The 24,667-nt window shown below is 31.7% G+C and overlaps 1 protein-coding gene across 1 annotated transcript in view; it reads left to right on the top strand.

Moving 5' to 3' along the window:
• Positions 1-24,667, top strand: part of LOC139482706 (E3 ubiquitin-protein ligase RNF213-like) — a 419,318-nt gene that overhangs the window by 257,210 nt on the left and 137,441 nt on the right. Inside the window, exons 37-42 of the mRNA XM_071266774.1 lie at positions 7,266-7,403; positions 12,001-12,169; positions 14,078-14,154; positions 17,041-17,173; positions 18,904-19,011; positions 22,762-22,847. Of these exons, the coding sequence (XP_071122875.1) occupies positions 7,266-7,403; positions 12,001-12,169; positions 14,078-14,154; positions 17,041-17,173; positions 18,904-19,011; positions 22,762-22,847 (711 nt within the window). The remainder of the gene's footprint in view (positions 1-7,265; positions 7,404-12,000; positions 12,170-14,077; positions 14,155-17,040; positions 17,174-18,903; positions 19,012-22,761; positions 22,848-24,667) is intronic.

Genomic DNA, 24,667 nt, shown 5'->3' with positions numbered 1-24,667 from the left:
TTCCCCGGAATTAACTGGGTTACGGGCCAATATTTTAGTTGGAGGAGTTTATATTCCCCCTGAGTACTCTAAGTATTCAACTGATAATGCGTTTTCTGAAATTGAAACAGAAATGATGCAATTTTCGGAAAATGCTAGTTCTATAATATTGCTGGGTGATTTTAATGCTAGAACTGCAACAATGCCTGATTTTATAGTTCCTGATGATACGCTATTTGATATTTTAGATTTAACAGATAATCAGGATGTAAATACTCTTAAAAATATGTATTCTTACAATTTTTTATTAGACTACAATATCCCTTTGCAAAGATCTTCAGAGGATAAAAAGTCTAATGGGTTTGGTTCAAAATTAATTGACATGTGTAAAAGGTGTTCATTGTATATTGCTAACGGTAGATTATTTGATGATACAATTGGTAAAACCACGTGTAAAAATGTGAGTCTCATTGATTATTTGATTATTTCTCCTGATTTATTTAATTATATTACAAACTTTAATGTATTAGATTTTGATCCGATGATCTCAGATGTACATAACAGAATACATTTTACCTTGAGTTTCCAGACTTTGAAACAAGTAAATCCCAAAAACATAAATGACCTAGATCATACTAAAATTAAGTGGAATCCTGTTCATGCTAACCAATTTCAACAGGTGTTATCAAATTGCTTAGGTGAAATTGACAGCGCGCTAGATGACCTAGATAGTAACCAAAACATTACAACTGAACAGGTAAATATGGTTGTCAATGACCTTGGCAATGTGTTGACCCAGACAGCCAGTAGTGTATTGGGCAACTCGAATATTCGTTCATATAAATCGAGTAATAGTAATAAACCTTGGTTTGATAGAGCTTGTAGAGGGAAAAGGGGTGCATTTCATCAGGTAAAGGCAAAATTTAAGCATGACAAATCTGATAATGTCAGATTATTGCTTAATGAGAGATCCAGAGAGTTTAAAAAGCAGATGAGCAACAGTTTTAATAAATATAAAGATAAGTGCGCAAATGAGCTGCGAAATTTTTCAAAATCCGACTCGAAGCAATTTTGGAAGTTGTTGAATAAATTTAGTAACTCTAAAAAAGATAGTCCGGATATATCTATCGAAACTTTTTCAGAATATTTCAAAAATCTTAACTCTGATAATTCGGAGGATGAAATGCAAGACGATATGAAACCTGGGGATATTACTATCGATATAGATGCTGTCATTCAAGAAAATCCTATATATGATGAAATATTAAATGGGATTATAACCCAGACAGAAGTTGCTGAAGCTATTAAAAAATTGAAAAATAGTAAAGCACCTGGGATTGACAGTATTCTAAACGAATATCTTAAAAAACACCCCACCTGAGTTTATCTCAATGTATTGTAAACTTTTTAACATTGTGCTAGACACAGGTATTATCCCAGATAGTTGGCTCCTTGGTATAATTAAGCCGGTGTTTAAGAATAAAGGAAATCCACACGATCCTGACAACTTTCGAGCAATAACACTCATTAGTTGTCTGGGTAAACTTTTCACTTCGATTATAAACGAAAGACTGAATTTCTTTTCTAATGAACTGGAATTGATCTCTAAAAATCAAGCCGGTTTTAGGAAAGGGCATTCAACTACAGACAATATATTTGTCATACATGTACTTGTTTCATTGTATTTGTCCTTTGGTAAAAAATTGTTTTGTACATTCATAGATTTTAGAAAGGCTTTTGATACCATTTGGAGAACTGGACTTTGGTTTAAATTACAAAAAAGCCAGATAAAAGGAAAATGTTTCCAAGTTATATATAATATGTATACTAATATCAAATCATGTGTTCAGTACAACAATACGAAATCATATTTCTTCCCTTGTATGATTGGAGTTCGTCAGGGTGAAAATCTTTCCCCTTTTTTGTTTTCCATATTCTTAAATGACTTAGAAGATTACTTTAGAGAACTTCATGTTTTACCTCTAGAATTAATTAAAGAAAAATGTTATAATGAATTACATGTATTTTTAGAAATTTTTGTTTTGTTGTATGCAGATGACACTGTTATTTTTGCTGATAATTATGATGAAATGCAAAATGCTCTCAAGGTTTTTGAAAACTATTGTAAAATGTGGAAACTTAGTGTGAATATTGGTAAAACTAAAGTGATGGTTTTTAGCAAAAGAAAATCGAAAATGGATTTTGATTTTAAACTTGATGGTACATCTCTTGAAATTGTAGATAGCTATACATATCTTGGTCTTTTGCTTAATTATAATGGGTCATTTGTTTGTGCAAAGAAAAAGCTTGTAGAACAGTCGCAAAAAGCACTTTTTGCTGTTTATACAAAGATTAGAAATTTACATTTACCTATTGACCTACAACTTAAATTGTTTGATTATCTTGTCGAACCTATTTTATTGTATGGATCAGAAATATGGGGATTTGAAAACATTGGTATAATTGAAAAAGTTCATCTACAATTTTGCAAGAGAATCTTAAATGTGAGATCAAGTACTCCAAATGTTATGGTATATGGCGAATTAGGAAGGTTTCCACTAGAAATTAAAGTAAAATTAATAATGTTATCGTTTTGGAGTAGAATGGCTAAAAATGAAAACAAACTTAGTAGTTCTATGTATAAGCTTATTTTCAAATTACATGCTGATGGTATTTGTGAATTTAAATGGGTGTCATTTGTAAAATCTATATTTGACAACTCAGGATTAGGTTATATGTTTTTCAACCAATACATTGATTATTCAACTTTCAAACCCGTTATAAAACAGATTCTTCAAGATCAGTTTCTTCAAAAGTGGTCCAGTAATATTGATAACTCGTCTCGTGGCGAATATTATAAGTTATTTAAATCTCAGTTTGGTCTGGAAAATTATCTATTACGTCTTCCAGAGGATAAAAGAATCTGGATTTCAAAACTGAGAACATGTAACCTAAAAATTCCTATGGAAACTGGCAGATGGTACAACATCGCTAGAACAGATCGCATATGTACCTTATGTAATGAATCATGTATTGGTGATGAATATCATTATTTATATGTATGTAATAATAGTTCTATTACTGAACTTCGGAAGAAATATATACCGAATTATTATACAACATACCCATCTGTACTGAAAATGCAAAATATGCTGTCATTGTGTCACTGTCAGTTATTGTATAATCTAGCTATATTTATTAAGAAACTATCTACCTTCATTTAGAAAGATGCATGTATCTTACAAGTTTTATTATCTTTAGAAATTACACTTTTGTTAATAGTTACCTGTCTATTCTGTCATTTATTGTATTTGATTTGTAATTTGTCCTCATGTAACACATATTTTGTGTCTGAGTGTAAATAAAGAATTGAATTGTAAGAATATTTTTAAACAAAACGTTGAAAATCAAACGAGAAACATTGAAAAGAATAATCGTATTGATTTATTTTAAAAGTTACAATTGTATATCAAAATACAATATTTAGAGACAAAAACTATGATTATTGTTTAGAATTCAAAAATTGACATTTCAGTGAGGATTTTTGTCAACTTAATTTTTTACACCTAAAGTGTTTGGTGAATGTTTAGCAATAAATATAATCATTAAAAATTGAAATGAAACATTTAATTAAACAATACAACATTATACACCATTTAAAAGAAACTAAATAACTGAAATGCACATGAAATATCAGCTGCAACTAAATATGAAGCTTTTTAAAGGAGTAAATCGAATAAGTGTACATGAGATAAAAGCGTGATAGCGCGACAGCGACGGTTAATTTTATGTGTATATCAGTATTTTTTTAACGAATGGTTACCTTTATCATTTGTATTAGTCACAAAATTAACTTGAGTATCACTTATATGTAGCATCTTTTTGTGTTTTTTTATTCTAAGATAACTGCCAAATTCCGATTCATCTTAATAGTTTAAGTGTTGTTGATCAACATAATTACCAAATAAGCCAATGTTCATCCTTAGTTTAGAATTTGAATAATTGTAATCGATATTGTTGACAAGTGAGATATATGTAATTCTTTTGACATTAATGTTGTGGCTGGTTAAGACCATTTCCCCTTTTTCACGTTTTCGCTTTGTCGCCCTTCATATTTATAGGGCGAAACGCGAAATCGCGAAGTCGAAACGTGAAAATGTAAAATATTTTTCTTTCTGATTTCGCAGGCTTTATATTAGCTATACTGTTACTTTAATTATTCATTCCTTAATTTATTGATTCTGTATTTACATTTTGTCAATGATAAAATTTGTTCGTCCAGTGCTTGTTTACTTGTGTTAATATGTCCTTTGAATAAGGCGAAGGTTACTACGTATTAGAAATTAAAAACCCGCTGCAATCCTGTGCACCTATCCTAAGTCAGGAATCTTATGTTCAGTACTTGTCGTTTGTTGATGTGGTTCATAAGTATTTCTCGTTAAACTTTCTCATTTTTCATAGAAAATAGACAGTTGGTTTCCCCGTTTGGATGGTTTTACACTATTGATGTTTGGGGCCCTCTGTAGCTTTTTGTTCGAGGTGAACCAAGGCTCCGTGTTGAAGACCGTACTTTGACCTATAATGGTTTACTTTTATGAATTGTGACTTGGCTGGAGAGTTTTCTCATTGTCACTCATACCATATCTTCTTATATCTATATACCTTGTGATGCGTTTAAAGTTTCATCACTCAACAACTTCCTGATTACCGAACTATTTGGAAAGTAGTCCACAATTTCACGTGTTTGCATTGGACTACACATAAAATTGAGAAAGGAAATGGTGAATATGTCAAAGCGACAACCACCCGACCATAGAGCAAACAACAGCCGAAGGCAACCAATGGGTCTTCAATGTAGCGAGAATTCCCGCACCCGTAGGTGTCCTTCAGCTGGCCCCTAAAATATGCATAATAGTACAGTGATAATGGACGTCATACTAAACTCCGAATTATACACAAGAAACTAAAATTTAAAATCATACAAGACTAACAAAGGCCAGAGGCTCCTGACTTGGGACAGGCGCAAAATTGCGGCGGGGTTAAACATGTTTATGAGATCTCAACCCTCCCCCTATACCTCTAGCCAATGTAGAAAAGTAAAACAATAACAATACGCACATTAAAATTCAGTTCAAGAGAAGTCCGAGTCTGATGTCAAAAGATGTAACAAAAGAAAATAAATAAAATGACAATAATACATAAATAACAACAGACTACTAGCAGTTAACTGACATGCCAGCTCCAGACCTCAATTAAACTGATTGAAAGATTATGTCTTCATCATATGAATATCAGGTACAATCCCTCCCGTTAGGGGTTTAGTATCATACTATCATAAAATATATGAGAAGAACATAACCCGTGTCATGACGGTATTCTCTTTTTTTTTTATTGAAACAAGTTATATAATATAAATCAGAAATAGGAGAGATACAATGAGCTACCTTATTTCCAATTGTATTACATAGTTAATTTCATTCTGCATTTAGATCCCTAACCTTTTTATAATATTTATTTATTCTTGCATTTCAAACTGTTTCGATTTAAGTGGAAGTTTTAGCCTATAAATGCATGAATATTGTAGTTCTAATTCTTCTAAAGTCATTCGTCTACAACAATATAAATTGGTGTAAGAAACATGCTTGTGTGTGGTACATATACATTTTAGTATCATAGAACAAAAATGTTTTTGAAAGAGTCAACTTTATTTCAGTGTGATTTTGATGTTATAAAGAGTATGACACAGACTCAAGCAAAGTATGTTTCATACTACGAAGAACGCACTCTAAATAATGACGAATAAAGTATGTACATAAAAGAGATGTATCCTGCTGAACTGACTTTAAACAAAGCTACCAATAACAACGAATACTGCCCTATCCTGGATCTTGATAATTATATTCTTAACAGAAATCTTAATACTATAATTTATGATAAAATATATGATTTTTTATGTCCTATTGTTATCTGTCCCCCCGCCACATTATGTGTTGATCTGCCTGTCCCAAGTCAGGAGCCTGTAATTTGGTGGTTGTCGTTTGTTTATGTGTTACATATTTGTGTTTCGTTCATTTTTTTTTTATATAAATAAGGCCGTTAGTTTTTTCGTTATTACTGTTTTACATTGTCATATCAGGGTCTATTATAGCTGACTATGCGGTATGGACTTTGCTCATTGTTGAAGGCCGTACGGTGACCTATAGTTTTTAATTTCTGTGTCATTTTTTGGTCTCTTGCGGAGAGTTGTCTCATTGGCAATCATACCACATCTTCTTTTTTACAGTTAGATGATGAAGTGCCTTTTGCTGTATTCTATTGTGTTCTTGAACCTCAATTTTTTCAGTGCGCTCATTTCTGTAACAACTGAGAATCTTGACATATTGATGACGCTCTTAGTAATGTCCTAGTATTATTGACACACTTTTTACAGTCTTGAAAATATCAGTATATAACTTAACCCATTTCGGACGGTTTTTAAGATATTTGAAAATTTCTCGGCACTATCTCGATAGTTTAAATTTCGTCTTAATTAACGCTAAAATAAACTTTGAAGAATAAGAATACAATAACATAGTGCTAATTAAAACAAATATTGTTTTTGTACCATGTTAACATAAGATATAATGCACGAAAAATGAAACAAATTTAAGAGTTTGATTGATTTCATTCAGTTAGCACGTATTTATAATATTTTAAAATCAACATTTGTAAGTGTTTACAAATCATCATATATATTGGTAATGATGTGTACAGAATATATCAAGCCATACGGAGAAAAAAAAAATATCGAGAATCTGTCGAGATATTTCAAGAAAGTATTCATATATAGAGAATTAGTTTTAAAAAAATAGACCGTATTTAGAATGTTCAGAACGTGTCAAATAAATTTCACGTCGATTTAAGCTGAAAAAGTATGAATTATTGTTAAGGGGTCAGTTGAAGCCAACCTCCGGATATTCTCGCTGTGTTGAAAACCCATTGGTGTTTTCTGCTTTTTAGTCTGGCTGTTGTCTCTTTGAAGCCTTACCTGTTTCCATTTTTACATTTTCTATCAGATAAGTGAATGCATACTTAAGTATGAGATGACAAATGTCATAAACTTTACCGAATCATTTTCTCTAATGATGCCACAGTGGCTATCAATGCTGTTTTGAATGAAAAGTCACAAATTTCAATTATATAAAAGCAGTTCCAAAAAGATGTCTTACAAGCATACGTTTTGGTGAAATTCTATTCCATGATAAAATGGAGGTACTTATGAATGATTGGTTAATGTTTTGTTTCAGAAAAATTTGTTCTACAAACAGACACGTGGCAAATATGATCGAGCCAATGATAGAATCATTAGCGGTATCATATGTGGAGTTGTTTGATATGGCATCTAAGGAAATGAGAGAATTCTTTGGTTTGAGAGACTTTTACAGGTATAAACTTTTGTCTTTTGTAAGTGCATTCCTTTTTTTTTTACTTATAGATATATATCATTCCCACAGCGAGCTTTTAAAACATCGATATCAATGACAACACATTCTGCATATGAAACCACTTCGACAATACGACCATATCAAATCAGCGTTTGCTTGTCGGATGATGACATATTTTTTCCAACAATGTTAACATAATTTTGCAATTAATAGTACAACAACATAAAAGCAAACAAACTGTACGAAGATAAAACAAAAAAAACTATTTTCCTTATTGCTCGGACTGTGTCAAAAATTGAAGATTAATTTAGAATTTGTTATATTAAGCATTTGATAAATGCTTGTGGAATGATATTCCACTCTTCCAGCGAGGCAGCTGGTAGCTGCATGTCTGGCTCTGGTGCCTGATGACGTCTGCGTACACGTTTGTCAAGTTCATTCCATAAATATTCAATGGATGATAGATATGGCAATAAAGATTGCTATTGAAGAATAGCACAGTTATTCTGATTTTGAGTGCATACACGTGTCACGTGACACCTAGCATTGTACTGTTGAAAAGTATGCCTATGTTCGTGCCTTGTAATGAATAGCTGAACAATTGGAGCGAAAATTTAGTCACGACAAATATCTCCAAAAAGACTTCCCTTTATAAAGTTCAGGGCAGTGCATCCACAATGCGTGATTCCTGAACAAACCATCACACCACCACCTCTAAAGCTATCACAACCATGCGAACAAGAAAGTGCATAACGTTCAATTTGTCGTCTGTAAACTCTCTATATACATGTACCATCACTTCTACGTAACCGCACTTTTGATTCATCAATAAAGATAAAGTGTTACCACCTAATTCAGACGTACTTATAAATATATATATATATATATATATATATATATATATGAGTCTGAAAGATTGTGTAACAATACCGATAAATAGATGGAAAACAAAACACTAAAAAGTGTTGAATATCATTGCACAAAGATGGAAAAACTGAACAGATGATATAAATTATACAATAATTGCAAATATTTCGGCTCAACAAATGGCCTTCTTCGGTGACAAAAGTTTTAACAATAATGAGATATAATGTATAAGGTGTAAACATAGATCACTAATAATACAGGTAAATTTTGGTCGATTGATTTTAATCCAAAATCCTGAATATAATAATATAAACACTAGACTGTAAATTTAATTATTTCTTTCTATTGATTCCATCTGGATGGAGGACACCCAGTGTATTTATCCAAAACCTCTCCCGATTTTCTCTTTGCCTATTTTGCCATGTACAATCCTGTTCGATCACAAGGATCTTCATGTGATCAAAATCTTTCAGATTGTGATCTGGTAACCTGAAATGTTGGCTGACAGGAATATACGTTTTTTTTGTGAGGTCACTCCTGTGGCCATTGAGGCGTTTGTGAAATGGCTGCATAGATTCACCAACATATTGGAGACCACATCTAGGACACTCAAGAACGTAAATCACGTTTGAGCTTTTGCAGTTGACATTGCAAAAGATCTTGTATGTCTTTTCTGTGGTCTTACTGTGAAATTTCACAGTAAGACCACAGAAAAGACATCATTGCAAAAGATCTTGTATGTCTTTTCTGTGGTCTTACTGTGAAATTTCACAGTAAGACCACAGAAAAGACATACAAGATCTTTTGCAATGTCAACTGCAAAAGCTCAAACGTGATTTACGTTCTTGAGTGTCCTAGATGTGGTCTCCAATATGTTGGTGAATCTATGAAGCCATTTCACAAACGCCTCAATGGCCACAGGAGTGACCTCACAAAAAGAACGTATATTCCTGTCAGCCAACATTTCAGGTTACCAGATCACAATCTGAAAGATTTTGATCACATGAAGATCCTTGTGATCGAACAGGATTGTACATGGCAAAATAGGCAAAGAGAAAATCGGGAGAGGTTTTGGATAAATACACTGGGTGTCCTCCATCCAGATGGAATCAATAGAAAGAAATAATTAAATTTACAGTCTAGTGTTTATATTATTATATTCAGGATTTTGGATTAAAATCAATCGACCAAAATTTACCTGTATTATTAGTGATCTATGTTTACACCTTATACATTATATCTCATTATTGTTAAAACTTTTGTCACCGAAGAAGGCCATTTGTTGAGCCGAAATATTTGCAATTATTGTATAATTTATATCATCTGTTCAGTTTTTCCATCTTTGTGCAATGATATTCAACACTTTTTAGTGTTTTGTTTTCCATCTATTTATCGGTATTGTTACACAATCTTTCAGACTCATATAATTTTTCCTGTTTGTGTAGTATTGTCAATTTTGATGATCCAATACCTATTAAGTTTACTGGTTGGTAGATTCTTATAGACTCTATATATATACATACGAGTCTAAATTGAAAAATTCGTTCAAACCTATGATTGCGTTGAATAAAAACCGCAATTTTTATACGAGTGCATGTAAAACAAATTTCGTTCAAAGGGGCCAAAAACAGCACAAACAACATTTTACAAAAGACCAAAAGAGTGAAAAAGTATATTTAAACAAAACGCATTTGACTAACAGGTCCCTGCTGACTGCCATTGGCAATTGCCAATTAAAATTGATCACGAGATGTAACAAAATGAATCTTAATATAAATTTAATACTAAACAGAAAACGATAAAATTGTGACCAAGATGTTATGCCACAAAAACAAGATGTCAATATTTTTTTTGTACACCAGATCTAGATTTCGACAATATATGTCTCTTCAGAGATGTTAAGGATCGAAACGGTATTTGGAAGGCCATATAATTTACCCTCAATTTCAGATAGACTCTTGAATTTTAAGAGTCAATGTAGGATGAACGGATCATATAAACCGGAGGGAAAATATGATACAAGACCAAACGAAAAAATATAAATGAGTCTAAATTGAAAACTACGTTCAAACCTATCATTGTGTTGCATACAAACCGCAATTTTTATACGCGTGCATGTAAAACAAATTTCGTTGTAGAAGGGTCTAAATACAGCACAACCAACATTTACCAAAAGACCAAAAAAGTGAAAAAGTATATTTAAACAAAACGCATTTGACTAGCAGGTCGAACAACTGATGTTCTTAAACCCTACTGACTGCCATTAGCGATTGCCAAATAAAATTGATCACGAGATGTAACAAAATGGATCTTAATATAAATTTAATACTAAACAGAAAACGATAAAATTGTGACCAAGATGTTATGCCACAAAAACAAGATGTCAATATTTTTTTTGTACACCAGATCTAGATTTCGACAATATATGTCTCTTCAGAGATGTTAAGGATCGAAACGGTATTTGGAAGGCCATATAATTTACCCTCAATTTCAGATAGACTCTTGAATTTTAAGAGTCAATGTAGGATGAACGGATCATATAAACCGGAGAGAAAATATGATACAAGCCCAAACAAAAAAATATAAACGAGTCTAAATTGAAAACTACGTGCAAACCTATCATTGCGTTGCATAAAAACCGCAATTTTTATACGTGTGCATGTAAAACAAATTTCGTTGTAGAAGAGTTTAAATACAGCACAAACAACATTTTCCAAAAGACCAAAAAAGTGAAAAAGTATATTTAAACAAAACGCATTTGACTAACAGGTTGAACAACTGATGTTCTTAAACCCTGCTAACTGCCATTGGCGATTGCCAAATAAAATTGATCACAAGATGTAACAAAATGGATCTTAATATAAATTTAATACTAAACAGAAAACGATAAAATTGTGGCCAAGATGTTATGCCACAAACACAAGATGTCAATATTTTTTTTGTACACCAGATTTAGATTTCGACAATATATGCACTTCAGTGATGTTAAGGATCGAAACGGTATTTGGAAGGCCATATAATTTACCCTCAATTTCAGATAGACTGTTGAATTTTAAGAGTCAATGTAGGATGAACGGATCATATAAACCGGAGGTTAAATATGATACAAGACCAAACGAAAAAAAATATAAACGAGTCTAAATTGAAAACTACGTTCACACCTATCATTGCGTTGGATAAAAACCGCATTTTTTTTTTTTTTTTTTACCGTCGTACATAGATTTTTGACATCATTGATTTAAGATGTATGACACAGTCAACTTCTTATGAATGCATCACATCAAAGAAATCCAGAAATGATTAAATATTTTTTTATAACCATGATAGATAGAACAGATGAACGTGCCAAATTGGATTAATCAGAATCACGCCCAAATATCTTTTAAAAAAAGAATCCGTAACCAGTATCACTGAAAGTGAAATAAAAAATACGCCAAAAACAACATCGTTTAAGAGAATAAGTAATTACTAGTCATGGTATTTAGATTCTCGATTGTATAGTCAACTGTCCAATTCAATACATACAATAGCTATTATCTTCTGTGGACTTCATGCGTAGGCAAATTTACAGAGCTCCTATCTTCCATTGAATTGTTTTGTTATTGTAATTTTGTATTTTGAAGAAAGACACTAGTAAAGAGTTTAAATATATATAGATGAAAAGAAATTACATTTTGCACAACTTGATAGAAATACTCATTAATAATGAATTATAACGTTTTTATATCAGTTTGCTGAAAATGTTGTATGGATTTGTATATAAGTCAACACGCAAACCAACATGGCTACAGCTAAAGCATTGCGTTCTTAGAAATTTTGGTGGCTTGCCAGAAGAAAGAATACAACCTGTTGACATATTTGCTAGACATCTTGTAGAAGTAGTTAACAAAAATGAAGAGGTATTCTAATTGTATGTTTTAGTTTGTTAATTTTAATGTTTGATGCTAGCTCACATATAAAAAGTTGAAATTGTCGCCAACATTTTTATATTATCACCTTTAATTAACGTTTTTTTTTTAATTGTATGCGGTTTGCCTAAATCGTCAGTATATTTCCTATAGAAGTCATTGCTCTAAAATGATGTGTTTGAGTTTTTTGTGTGTTATCGTCTAATATTTTTACACTGTAAGTAATTGTTTGTTATTGTCAGCCAGCTGTGTAGACTTCTATATGAATATAAGAAGATGTGGTATGAGTGCCAATGAGACAACTCTCCATCCAAGTCATAATTTATAAAATTAAACCGTTACAGGTCAAATTTCGGTCTTCTACACGGGGCCTTGGCTCACACCGAGCAGCAACCTATAAAGGTCCCCAAAAATTTCTTGACCAAGTGTTAAGCCATTCAAACGTGATAACCAACGGTCTAATCTATGTATAAAAAACGAAAAACGAGTAACACATATGAACCACATCACCTCACAGTTTCCTGACTTAGAACAATTGCAGCGGATTTAAACGTTTTAATGATAACAAACTGTCATCCTTATCTGAAACAATAGCGTTACATCACAACATCGAGAGACATACTACAAAATGTCAATTGAAATGGCCTAACTCAATCAAAAGACATTTACCTAATTTTTCAAACCCTTACGTTCCACTTTTGATGGCAACATTTTAGATTAAATAAGAACCTGTTAACATCATGAATGAACAATAAAAAACGAAATTGTCTATCGACTTCCTATAAGAATTATTGCTCAAACTTCAATTATAATTTCATTTCATATTTACGAGCCAATTAATCAGAGATTGAAATTGTAAACAGTTCAAATGATCCACCCAAACGCGATCCACCCAAAAGAGAATCGAGTAATGCATTATATGTTATGTTTGAGATTGGCTATTGATAAAAATGAACATATATCCAGCAGAGTGACATCTTATATTATTAAATTCCAAAGAGTGCAGTGAATTATAAGAATAATAAATTTAATAATTTAAGTATTTGAATGCCCCACTTACATTAAATAATGAATTAGATCATCTGTTTTAATTGTCTATTAATACATTAAGATTCTTCACATTGAATTTAGATTTAAAAGAAAGGCGAAGGATAAAATAAGGAACAACCAAAATCACAAATAAAACAAACCTCATGAAATAACTATGTTTTTAAAATTAAAATACGAACAACAGCACAAACCCTATAAAAAAATAAACTAAACACTGAGCTACACGAGTTCCACCAAAAACTAAGGATGATCTCAGGTGTTCCGGAAGCCTAATGTATTATAATTATTATCATTATTATTAACATTATTATAATAATTACTAATATTATTATTATTATTATGATTATGATTATTATATTATTTTTATTATTATTATTTTTATCATCATTTTTATAATTATACAGTATTTTGATAGCGCATTATATAATATTAAAACTGCCGTATGCGCGTAACAAAAAATATATCAATTGTCATTAATAATAAAAGTATTAACTATAGAATATGCCATGATATAAATCTGGTCAATGTGCATATCAGATAGCTCCTTACGTGGCACTCGTCATAAAAGTACAAACCTGGTTAGATGTTTATGTATAGAGCCATTTGTGACCTTCCCTGTTTACTGCTTCATTCGTTCGGGTTTTTGTCTCTTTAACACATTTCACGGTTCCATTTTATATTCTATGTGATGTGCGTATAGACCCCATTTAAATGGTAGGTATACAAATATGATAAGGATATGTTTTTGTGGACACATTTTCTGGTTGATTATAAATAACAGAAAATATTTAAAAGCAGTTTAATTTCACTGTAATGCCAAGGATAACAGCACTCTCAAATTCATTGTAGAGAACAGAATCTGATCCTGAATGTTCTCCGACTGGTATGATTAAGGCATGTCTGGAAGGTAGTGATGAAGTAAACAGGTAAAATCCATGTTGTTGTATCGTATTCGAAACACATCGTTTTTATCGTTTCAGATAGGTTTAAACACTTTGTCACAATCAGGTAATGTCAATTAGTAATTAAAGCTTGAAATACAAATATTTCTGAAGTTTTTCTATAGGCGTAGATCGTACAAGATGTCCGAGATAAAAAAAAAAAAAAAAAAACCTTCAAAAATATTTTTAAATAGTTTTATTTGCAGAACTCTATATTTGATGAGTTTTTGATATTCACATTTCAATGAACTCATCTGCTTGGAAAACTTTTCTAATGGTTTACAAAATCTCACTCGAAATTTAACCCAACTAGCATTGCATTTTCTTTTCAGCTTCAATTGAATACATAATATAATTGAAATTTACTCTATTATGTATATGTCTTAAAAACTTTGATTCCTATTTAAAAGAGGGACGAAAGTAACCAAAGGGACAGTCAAACTCATAAATCAAAATTAAACTGACAACGCCATGGCTAAAAATGAAAATGACATACAGACAAACAATAACATGACACAATATAGAAAACTAAAGAATAAACAACCGAACCCCACCAAAAACTAGGGGTGATCTCAGGTGCGCCGGAAGGGTAAGCAGATCCTGATTATTAAACTTGTCAATAATTGAAAAGACTCTTTTTTAACAGTAGATTAGTTTTTCGCACATGTTTTAAAGTGTAGCTAGTTGTAAATAGTTATCAAAGGTACCAGGTTTATTATTATTTAATACGCCAGACGCGCGTTTTGTCTATAGAAGACATTATAAGTGTCGTAAATAATTGATGTTCACACATTGTTGTCAATACAATGGAATTTTATTCGACTGTTATAAAGGTAAGAGGTTTAGCTAGCTATGAAACCAGGTTTAATGCCTGTACCAAGTCAGAAATATGGCAGATAATATCCATTCGTTTGATTAGTTTGAGTATTTGCACTTGGTTACGGACTGTCCGTTTTGAATGTTCATCGGAGTTCGATATTTTTGTTCTTTTACTTTTTGTGCAGTTGTTGTGCATATGACAGTTGTATTTCACTCGTATTGTTGGTTGATAACGTTTTTATTTTGTAATTTTTATGGTCTTATCTTTTAAGTCTACTGAGGAGAACATAACGTTGTTAAACTTTTTATTTTGAAAAATGGAAAACAAAATTTGAATGTTTATGAACTTCAGAAAAATGTATAAACCAGTAGTGAAGTTATTTACCAGTAGTAGTTCAACTACAGTACTTAGCATACTAGGTCGTCGAGGTATCTTACCTGTATTGACGTTATTTCCCTACAAAAGTGGGACTAAAAATACAAGAGGGACATTTGTTCATTTTGACCGATGTTGATTTTTTTTGTCTGTTATATGGAACACTTTAGGAGCAAGGTGAAACAGGTAAATGGCAAAAAGCAAGACTTTATACATGATTCAAATAGAAAATAACTGGCGAATGCAGGTATTGCCTTCTGTCGTAAAATCCATACGGTGTAGTGAATTAGCTAGGGTATAAATGATAGGAGTGTCAACATTTGTTTAACCTTATTACTTAGCCTGTCAGAAAACCTCGTATTGGCGGTTTTTTTTTACAATTTATTGACATTTGTATACATGTACCTCAATTGGTTTATATATTTGAACCATCCATCTTGTCAGTTTGTTTTCTCTCTATGAGTTTGACTGTCCCTCTGATATCTTTCGCACCTCTTAAGTCATTCTGTCTTTCCGTCAGTAATGTCTTATTAATAAAGCTTAATTATGTACTTTATATTCCTTTGCATCCTCTCTTAGTCGTATTTGGCACAACTTTTTGGAATTTTTGGTCCTCAATGCTCTTCAAATTTTAACCTTTTTGGCTCTATAATTATTTTGATCTGAGCGTCACTGATGAGTCTTATGTAGACGAAACGCGCGTCTGGCGTATTAAATCATAATCCTGGTACCTTTTATAACTATTTGTTATTTGTGCATTCCACATTTTCCAAATAGAGTGGATTGATTCCCCTTCCAAACACATGAACTTTGAAATGGAAAGGGGTACCGTTTTGTGAGTGTTGCCTATTATTTCTGTACTAAACCATATTTTTTTCTTCTACTTTAAGTTTCCAACTCCTAAATCAATTAAAGGATTTCAATCAAACTTTCAAGGATTCTTCATGACACAATACCATTGTGCATATGTTATTACACTTATTGTTAAGAATGGTTCCTGAAATTACTAAGGATATGACGCATTTGAGAACATATTTGTTTTTTAAATTATCAGAATGATTGCGGGGGTTCCCTTATCAAACCACGGACTTGGACTTTTCCGCATCCTCTTCTTAACTAGTGCATGGTTTCAATCACACTTTCACTTTCACAATTCGATTGTTTACTTCCTGTTTTATTGATTGATCAAAATGATTTTTTGGTTTACTCATACAAAAATAATGTACTCCACCCTTTCATTTCATAATAATTATAATGACCATAGAAAACTCCGCATAAAAGAGAGAATGGATTTTAAACAAGTTTTCTAAGAAAGTGAAGCCATTGTTCATATAGTGAACCGGGTAATTAAATAATGCATTCTGCTAATACTACTTCTTAATTGTTCTAGTTCAAATGAGAAAATTTTTGACCTGTTGTTCGGATGTGAACGATTTATATATTCCATTAGTTTAGCTGGTAAATGAGATGTCAAAATATTAGTCTATTTTAATCATTATGCTGACCCAGTAACATGTGAGTAATGATAAGTTTGAAATCCCAACTTAATTGCAATGTCATTATCATTTCTTCCTCATTATGGACCCTTTTATGCATGTAAACTCATCCACTGATACTGTTTGAAGGGGATAATGTATTGCATCTGTAATCACATCGACGTACATGTTTTATTGCAGTGAATGTAGATACCTTCTATTACTGACAGAGAATTATGGAGCTTTGACAATTCTACAGCAGAATTTTTTTTCAATGAACAATGCGGAGTTTATTTTTGGAAGCCACTTTCCAAGTGATCAAGAATATACCCAGGTAAAATTAAAAGAAGTGTTTTTAACATACAAAATAAAACACAGAATGGAAATGGTGAAAGTTTCAAAGAGATAACAACCCGACCAAAGAGTTAAACAAAAACGTAGGCCACGAATGGATCTTCAACATATCCAGAAAATCCTGCAACTGGATGCGGACTTCAGATGGCCCCTAAACATTAATGTGTACTAGTTCCGTAAAAATTGACGTCGTACTGAACTTTTAAACACGTAAATGAACGCCTGAATTGCAACAGGCGCAAAAAAACAACAGGGTTAAATGTTTAATATAAGCGAAATATTATCAAATATCTATTAAATATAGATATAATGGATAGATAAATTTATGTTTATGATGACATACTCATTTTGTGAGAACTTGTTCCATGCAAAGAAAAAGAGCCGTATTTTCCATATCTAAAAAGTAAAAACACAAAAATACTGAACTCCGAGGAAAATTCAAAAAGGAAAATCAAAAATCAAAAGGCAAAATCAAAAGTCCAAACACATCAAACGAATGGATAACAACTGTCATATTCCTGACTTGGTACAGGCATTTTCTAATGTAGAAAATGGTGGATTGAACCTGGTTTTATAGCTAGCTAAACCTCTCACTTGTATGACAGTCGCATCAAATTCCATTACATTGTCAACGATGCATGAACAAAACAAACATACTCAAAGAGTAAAAATGTCAAAAATAGGGGTACAACAGTCAATATTGTGTTATCATCTTAATATCACTACATAAACAACAAATGTAACAAAGTAGCACAAAAAGGCATACATCAAATTTAACATTCTCATTTTGCTTTTCTTATACGGCTGAATTTATCTATGTAAAGTCTACCCATAAATGAAAGAAGGTTTTCATTACTGGTGTAAAATTGCGCGTTTGAAATTCGCACAGGTAGACATAAAAATAATTTTGTCGTATGACGGCATACATAAATGCAGACTCACGTAAAGTAGATATAACAAAAAGCAGACTTACAGTAAAAATAATAAATAAAATAATGGTGTGGTTCAAAGTATGACGGGACACATAAGTACAGTTTCACGTCAAATACGGCTGAATTTATCTATGTAAAGTCTACCCATAAATGATAGAAGGTTTTCATTACTGGTGTAAAATTGCGCGTTTGAAATTCGCACAGGTAGACATAAAAATAATTTTGTCGTTTGACGGCATACATAAATGCAGACTCACATAAAATAGATATAACAAAAACCAGATTTAACAGTAAAAGTAATAATAATAAATAAAATAATGGTGTGGTTCAAAGTATGACGGGATACATAAGTACAGTTTCACGTCAAATGTATATCATAAAAAACAGACTAAACAGAAAAAGTAGTCTTATTGAATAAAATAGTTTAGTCATTCATAGTATGTCAAGATCCTTAAGTAAAAGTAATATCAATAAATGAAATAATTTTGCCGTTCAAAGTATGTGGTTTTACGTAACCACAGAGTCACTTCAAATGAATATCTAAAAAAGACATATAAAAGAATACTATAATACATAAAAAGATTGCAATCCTACAACGGCAAAGGAAATATTTAGAGGTCATACACCAGATCGCCATGCGCCATTTTAGATGTGACATGTTCTGAATTGTTATAGGTCTATTAATGACGAAGAGATATACAATGATCTGACCGTATGAATATTTGTAGGAATTTACTACAAACAGTTAGATTTTTCACTAAATATTTTATTATTTAAGGTATGCAGAAACATCAATCATATCAAAGTGTGCATGGAAACAGGCAGCACTGTGATTTTGCTGAATTTAGAAAACTTATATGAAAGTCTGTATGATGCTCTAAATCAGGTTAGTGCAACTTTATTTCCATCTAAAATATTTTTATCCTTTGACTTTTTTTATTTTAACAAATAAGCACAATCGGATTTTTGTAGGCACATAAGGGAAAGTGTTCTTACATAAATGTGCTCTTATTATTTATCATAATTCTCTATTTATTTTCTACAAAGTCTTAAGTTTTTAACAAATTCAAAAAATAATTCAATATAGATGGTACTAATAATCTTCATACGTAATCAAACCTAATGTCATTAAAAAAAAAAGAGTGGTCCATGTACTGGTTTTCAAGTTAAATCAGTTTAAATCAATAAAAAAAAAAAACAGTCGAAAAACGATCTTTCCCCGATATGTCACTGTTTGACGTCGCGATATTTTACGTTAGCAATGCCACTACCTTCCCTGTGACTTATCTTTTGTCCTTAAGGGAGAAATTGTTAACGGAACTTCAAATGATTAAGGTAAGAAATACTGATTGTAGAGACCTCTTGATCTCTGAAAGAAACGATATCATAAACATCGACAGGGTACTCCTGTCATGTGATGCATGTTTTTCCCGCCATTCAAATTAACACAATTAATCAGATCAGACGACTATACTGGAACAAAAAGAGGCAAGACCGTGAGTTGAGAACACAGACACTGCGCATCGGCCAACCAATACAAGATGATTATCGCACAAGTTATGTAGTATCGATTTCGATTGTTCTTCATAACAATGTAAGCGCACTTTTGTTAATAGAAAAAAAAACGTTCACGAAGTCTGCAATATATGTAAGTTGAAAGCCTTCCTTAGAACATTGTTTTAGAGTCAATTTGCTATTAAGTTGTTATGATTGTCTATTTTGTTTGGCTGAATTAAATCAAAGGGACTCATTGTATTATAATAGGTGTGCTTGTTTTACTTCAAAGTAGTATGAATTCAATTTATCAGGGTACATGTTAATGATTTCAAATTAAAACAAACAATTACACCACAACTTCCTATTTCTAATTAATTTTTGATTTATTTGTTTGGAATTAAACCCCAATTTTACTTATGTCACGGTACCCCAATTGCACCGGGTATTCAAGGACTAAATCATTTATTGTTTTTAATTTGATACTATGAACGTCTTTCAACAAAGGTAAATTTATTTAGATATGTTCTAAACGTTCACAGTATATATCAACAGATAAAGTGTTTACTGAAAAGGAAAACTGTACGGAAACGTCGCAAAAACGTCATCTTTTTAAAATTGGCAAATACAATATGTTACAAGCATCCATTTCTTTATAAAAAATAAGAGTAATCAAGGAATAATATCCAATTATTCAAAATATTCGAAGAAATTAATCAAAAGCTCTGTTATTCGATTTTTCACGATGCGAATTTAAGCATGGATGCAATTTGGGTACTCCTCATTACAAAATCATTGATGGTTTGGAGGTCAGTTCAGACCATTTTTTCTACGTTCCGATATGGATTTAAAATTAAATTGGTGGCATCAAATAGTAAATAATGACACATTTACAAAATAAACACAAAATGGGAACTTTTGTCTGGAGCATAAATAAACGTATGTTAAAAAACGGTCAAAATAGTTGCAATTTGGGTACCCTCACGTTAGGTTATTATTTGAATAATTTCAAATGCTTAGAGTAGGTTCGAAAACTCCATAAAACGGTCCCTATCTTAACTACAATTTAAAGATGTATTAACAAAAATCACAATGAATCATACATATAGCTTATACAATGACTTCATAGAACAAATGCAAACGGACAAATTTCCATTAATTGTTTTGGCAAGAAACATAGATCTAATGAAAATGTTTGTTATGTCATTTATGGCAGTTTGTCGACGTCTGCGCTTTATGTTCCCTAGGCCTTAGCTTAGTTTGAATGCCGACGATTTTATTAGATTTTTTCAAAAATCTCAACTTTTTGGCAAGGCTAATTTGGAATGTTATAATCAACGCTTTAGAATAAAACTTCGACAAATTAAGGTCTTTCAACATTATATTTTTATATAATTTAGAAGAAGCTACTTTCGGTTTTCCGAACCTTGCTATTTGAGTCTTACCATAGGTTTATTGAAAAAAATGAATGGTTTCCATAAACGTTTGCCTTTAATATGAGAGATAATTTACAACTTCCGTTTCCGAAAATGACATTTCTAGTTTCATAGGATTGCTAACTTTCTACGTATTTTGTAAATATATAGTTTCATTATATAATATTCTTTTAAATAAGCGGTATATCATGATAACAGGAGTCGACTTTCAGTGTCATTCACATATTATTGTATGCTGATTATAAAAATATACAGTTTCTTAGTATTTTCCTTTGAACTACTGCTAACATAGCTACTTCCGGTTTGCACAAGGTTAGTTCCGGTTAACATTTTTTAAGAGAAGTTTAGCCCAATGCTTTAAGATAAGTAAATGGTTGAACATTATTTAGTTCAATAAAGATGACTGACCGCAGTTTTTTGGTGGAATTCGTGTTGCTGAGTGTTAAGATTTTATATTTTGTCTTGTGTGCTATAATTTGTCTGTTTGTCTTTTTTTTTTAGCCGTGGCGTTGTCATTTTTTTTTTCATCTATAAGTTTGACTGTTCCTCTTGCATCTTCTCCCTCTTTAAACTGTTTCAGAAAAAAAAGAAAAAATCTCAAGGTCATAAAGATATGTCACATAATATTTTGCAAAACACAATACGGCTTTATCATGTAACAGAATGAAGTTATTTTCGATTAACCTTAAATGTTAAAACATATAAGAGGCAATAACTCCTATAAGATATTATCAGATTCTTTTAAACCTGGTATGCAATTTCTTCCTCTCATAAACGCAAATAATTTGCATCAGTTCTTTTGTATCTTGTTTCATTGTTTGAGCTTGCGCTTGACTTATGACTCTGATCTTATTTTCATGACTCAATGATCTCAAATCAATTGTTCATAGGTATAAATGGCTTTTGGTTTATGGGTTAAACTATCATATTGATAGAATAAACAGTGAGGAGAACATTATGTATGTTGTCACCGGATTGCTTCGCTCCAAATTGACCAAAGCTTTATAAGGATGTAACAAACAATATAGAAAAAGAATTATGTCGATATCTTTTTTATTTTGTAACGAAGGAAATGCACACACAAGATAATCATTGAATGGGATGGAAACTCGTACAAAGACATGTTTGGTTTAGCAGGGCGGAATTTAAAACCGCATAAACTGAACGAAACATTATAAAAAGTATTTAACCGATGTATTGCGAAAAAGTATTTATCGCAAGAAAAACATTTGGGTAAAGAAAAAAAAATATAATAAGAACAAGATAAAATAGAAAAGAGGAAAGAGGTAAAAATGATCTAGTCAACTAACTTTAATACACATATTTGTATCCACTTAAATCATATCTTATCTTGAAACATTGTAACTTTATAATCGGGATCATTTTTGGCCCTTCCCATACTTACTACTGTGTCTTTATAAATCACTCTTAATCTCTATCGATACTAAATCAGATTTAGATTATAATTAAATACAGTTTTATAAGTTTCGATTGAACGCTTCGTCTCCAATCTCCTTCATGCCTGATTTCTGTCTGTTGTTAGCTTTACCTTAAATTATTTTCAAGTTTCAAAGTTTGTATTAGGTTTCGGGTTTGCATACAAAATGATTCGAAAGTCACTGATGAGACATTAATAATCAAAATGCGTATCTGGTACAGTAAAACTCATACCGATAATGTTTTAACCATTTTGCTTTGTATTTCAGTATTATTTTGAATTTGGAGGTGAACGATATGTCGACCTAGGACTTGGAACTCACAGAGTAAAGTGTAGAGTACACAAAAAATTCAGGTACTGTTCATAGATTTTTAGTTCACAAAACAGTTGCTACCTTTTGTGAGGATAAATAAAAAGTTCTTGCTCAAATTTATATTTCAATTTGTAAATGTCAATATCTCAGAACACTCTAGAGATAACAGTATTAATATTTCCATCGCAGTCACAAGTCACATGGTCCGTACACGTCATATTGATTTCATATAATCGATATTTTCTACCTTTTGAATAAAAATTGACAGCTTAGACAGCACATTATTATTACAATATTTAAGCATGCCCAGTACTTTTTAACATTTGGATATTTTAAATAATATGGAAGTATGAACTTCCCCCTTAAATCTTAAACTTCACAATTGGTACATATACATATATAGTGGTACACATCCTCAAGACCAGCTTTACAAAGTGGACAAGTTCTCTCATTTTGTGGTACATTTCTCCATCTTCCTGTTTCAATGGGAAACTTTGTATTACATACCCTTAATTAACATATATTTACTCTATGACCCCGCAATAATTTTAACAGATATGGGTCTAAGCTCTTCTTTAAAATGTAAATACAATTTCCCCCTTGATGAGTTGTTTATATCAAAGAACCATATTTGAATAAACTGGTCCTGGAGACGTTGCCTCATATTAGTTTTAATATAATTATAACCAGCTTGCTCCGGAATATTATATATTTCACATAAGCCACAGTCATTAAACACAGATTTTACATAATTAAACTATTTGAAATTATAACCTTCATGCTCATGCATGTACCAAAGTAACTTGTACAGTTTACCCGATAATTATTTATCATTTGTTAAAAGCTTGTGCCAAAAACATACCATTTTTAACTTGATCTGCAGTTCAAGTGGAAATCTTCCAAGTTCTCCATACACCATAAAATATGGCGTAGAGGATCGCACCCCCAAAATGCGCTTACAAAACTGTAGATGTATTTTTTCAGTATTATTTTTATTTTCAAACCTCCATATTTCCGAGGAATAGGTCAAAATAGGAACCACCAATGCATCAAATAATTTTAACTGTAACTCAATGGGGAGTGAGATATTTTGTATCTTCTTGTAAAGAGCATAAAGTGTTATTTGAGCTTGGTCTACCAGTTTTTTCGGGCTTGAAAGAAGTTTCCGTTGTAATTAAACAGCAGACCAAGATAAACATATGAATCTTTAATTTCAATAGTTTCATTACATAGTTTAAGACTAACATTCTTTCATTCTTTCAGTCAGTTTAATTCTGGAAGTCTGGAGCTGGCATGTCAGTTAACTGTTGGTAGTCTGTTGTTATTTATGTCTCCGGGTGCGGGAATTTCTTGCTACATTGAAGACCTGTTGGTGACCTTCTGCTGTTGTTTTTTTCTATGGTCGGGTTGTTGTCTCTTTGGCACATTTCCCATTTCCATTCTCAATTTTATTATTAAACTTTCTCATTGAAAAAATTACAACCTTAGTTTTTGATACATTCACAGTGAGTTTCCACTCAACACAATATTGCTCAAAAACATTCAGAGCCTTTTGCAACCCTTCTACCGACTCCGCAAAAATAATAGTGTCGTGGGCGTACAGAAGAATAAATCACTTGATATACAAATCAAGATTCTCTGGAAATTTTTCATTCATAAATGTTAGACCGTCCACAGAGTTTTCATCCAGATATTCCCCCAAGTCATTCAGGTATAAGGCAAAGAGAAAAGGTGACATTTTTTCTCCCTGTCTTACACCTACCTCAGACGGAAAAAAATCTGTTTTTTGTTCTCCATTTTTAACACAAGACTTAATATCCGTATATATGCTCAATATAACTTTAAACATGTTCCCACCAAT

This window comes from Mytilus edulis, chromosome 1 (genome assembly GCF_963676685.1).
Source record: "Mytilus edulis chromosome 1, xbMytEdul2.2, whole genome shotgun sequence".
Classification (NCBI taxonomy): domain Eukaryota; kingdom Metazoa; phylum Mollusca; class Bivalvia; order Mytilida; family Mytilidae; genus Mytilus; species Mytilus edulis.
This window is presented reverse-complemented; position numbering and strand designations above follow the sequence as displayed.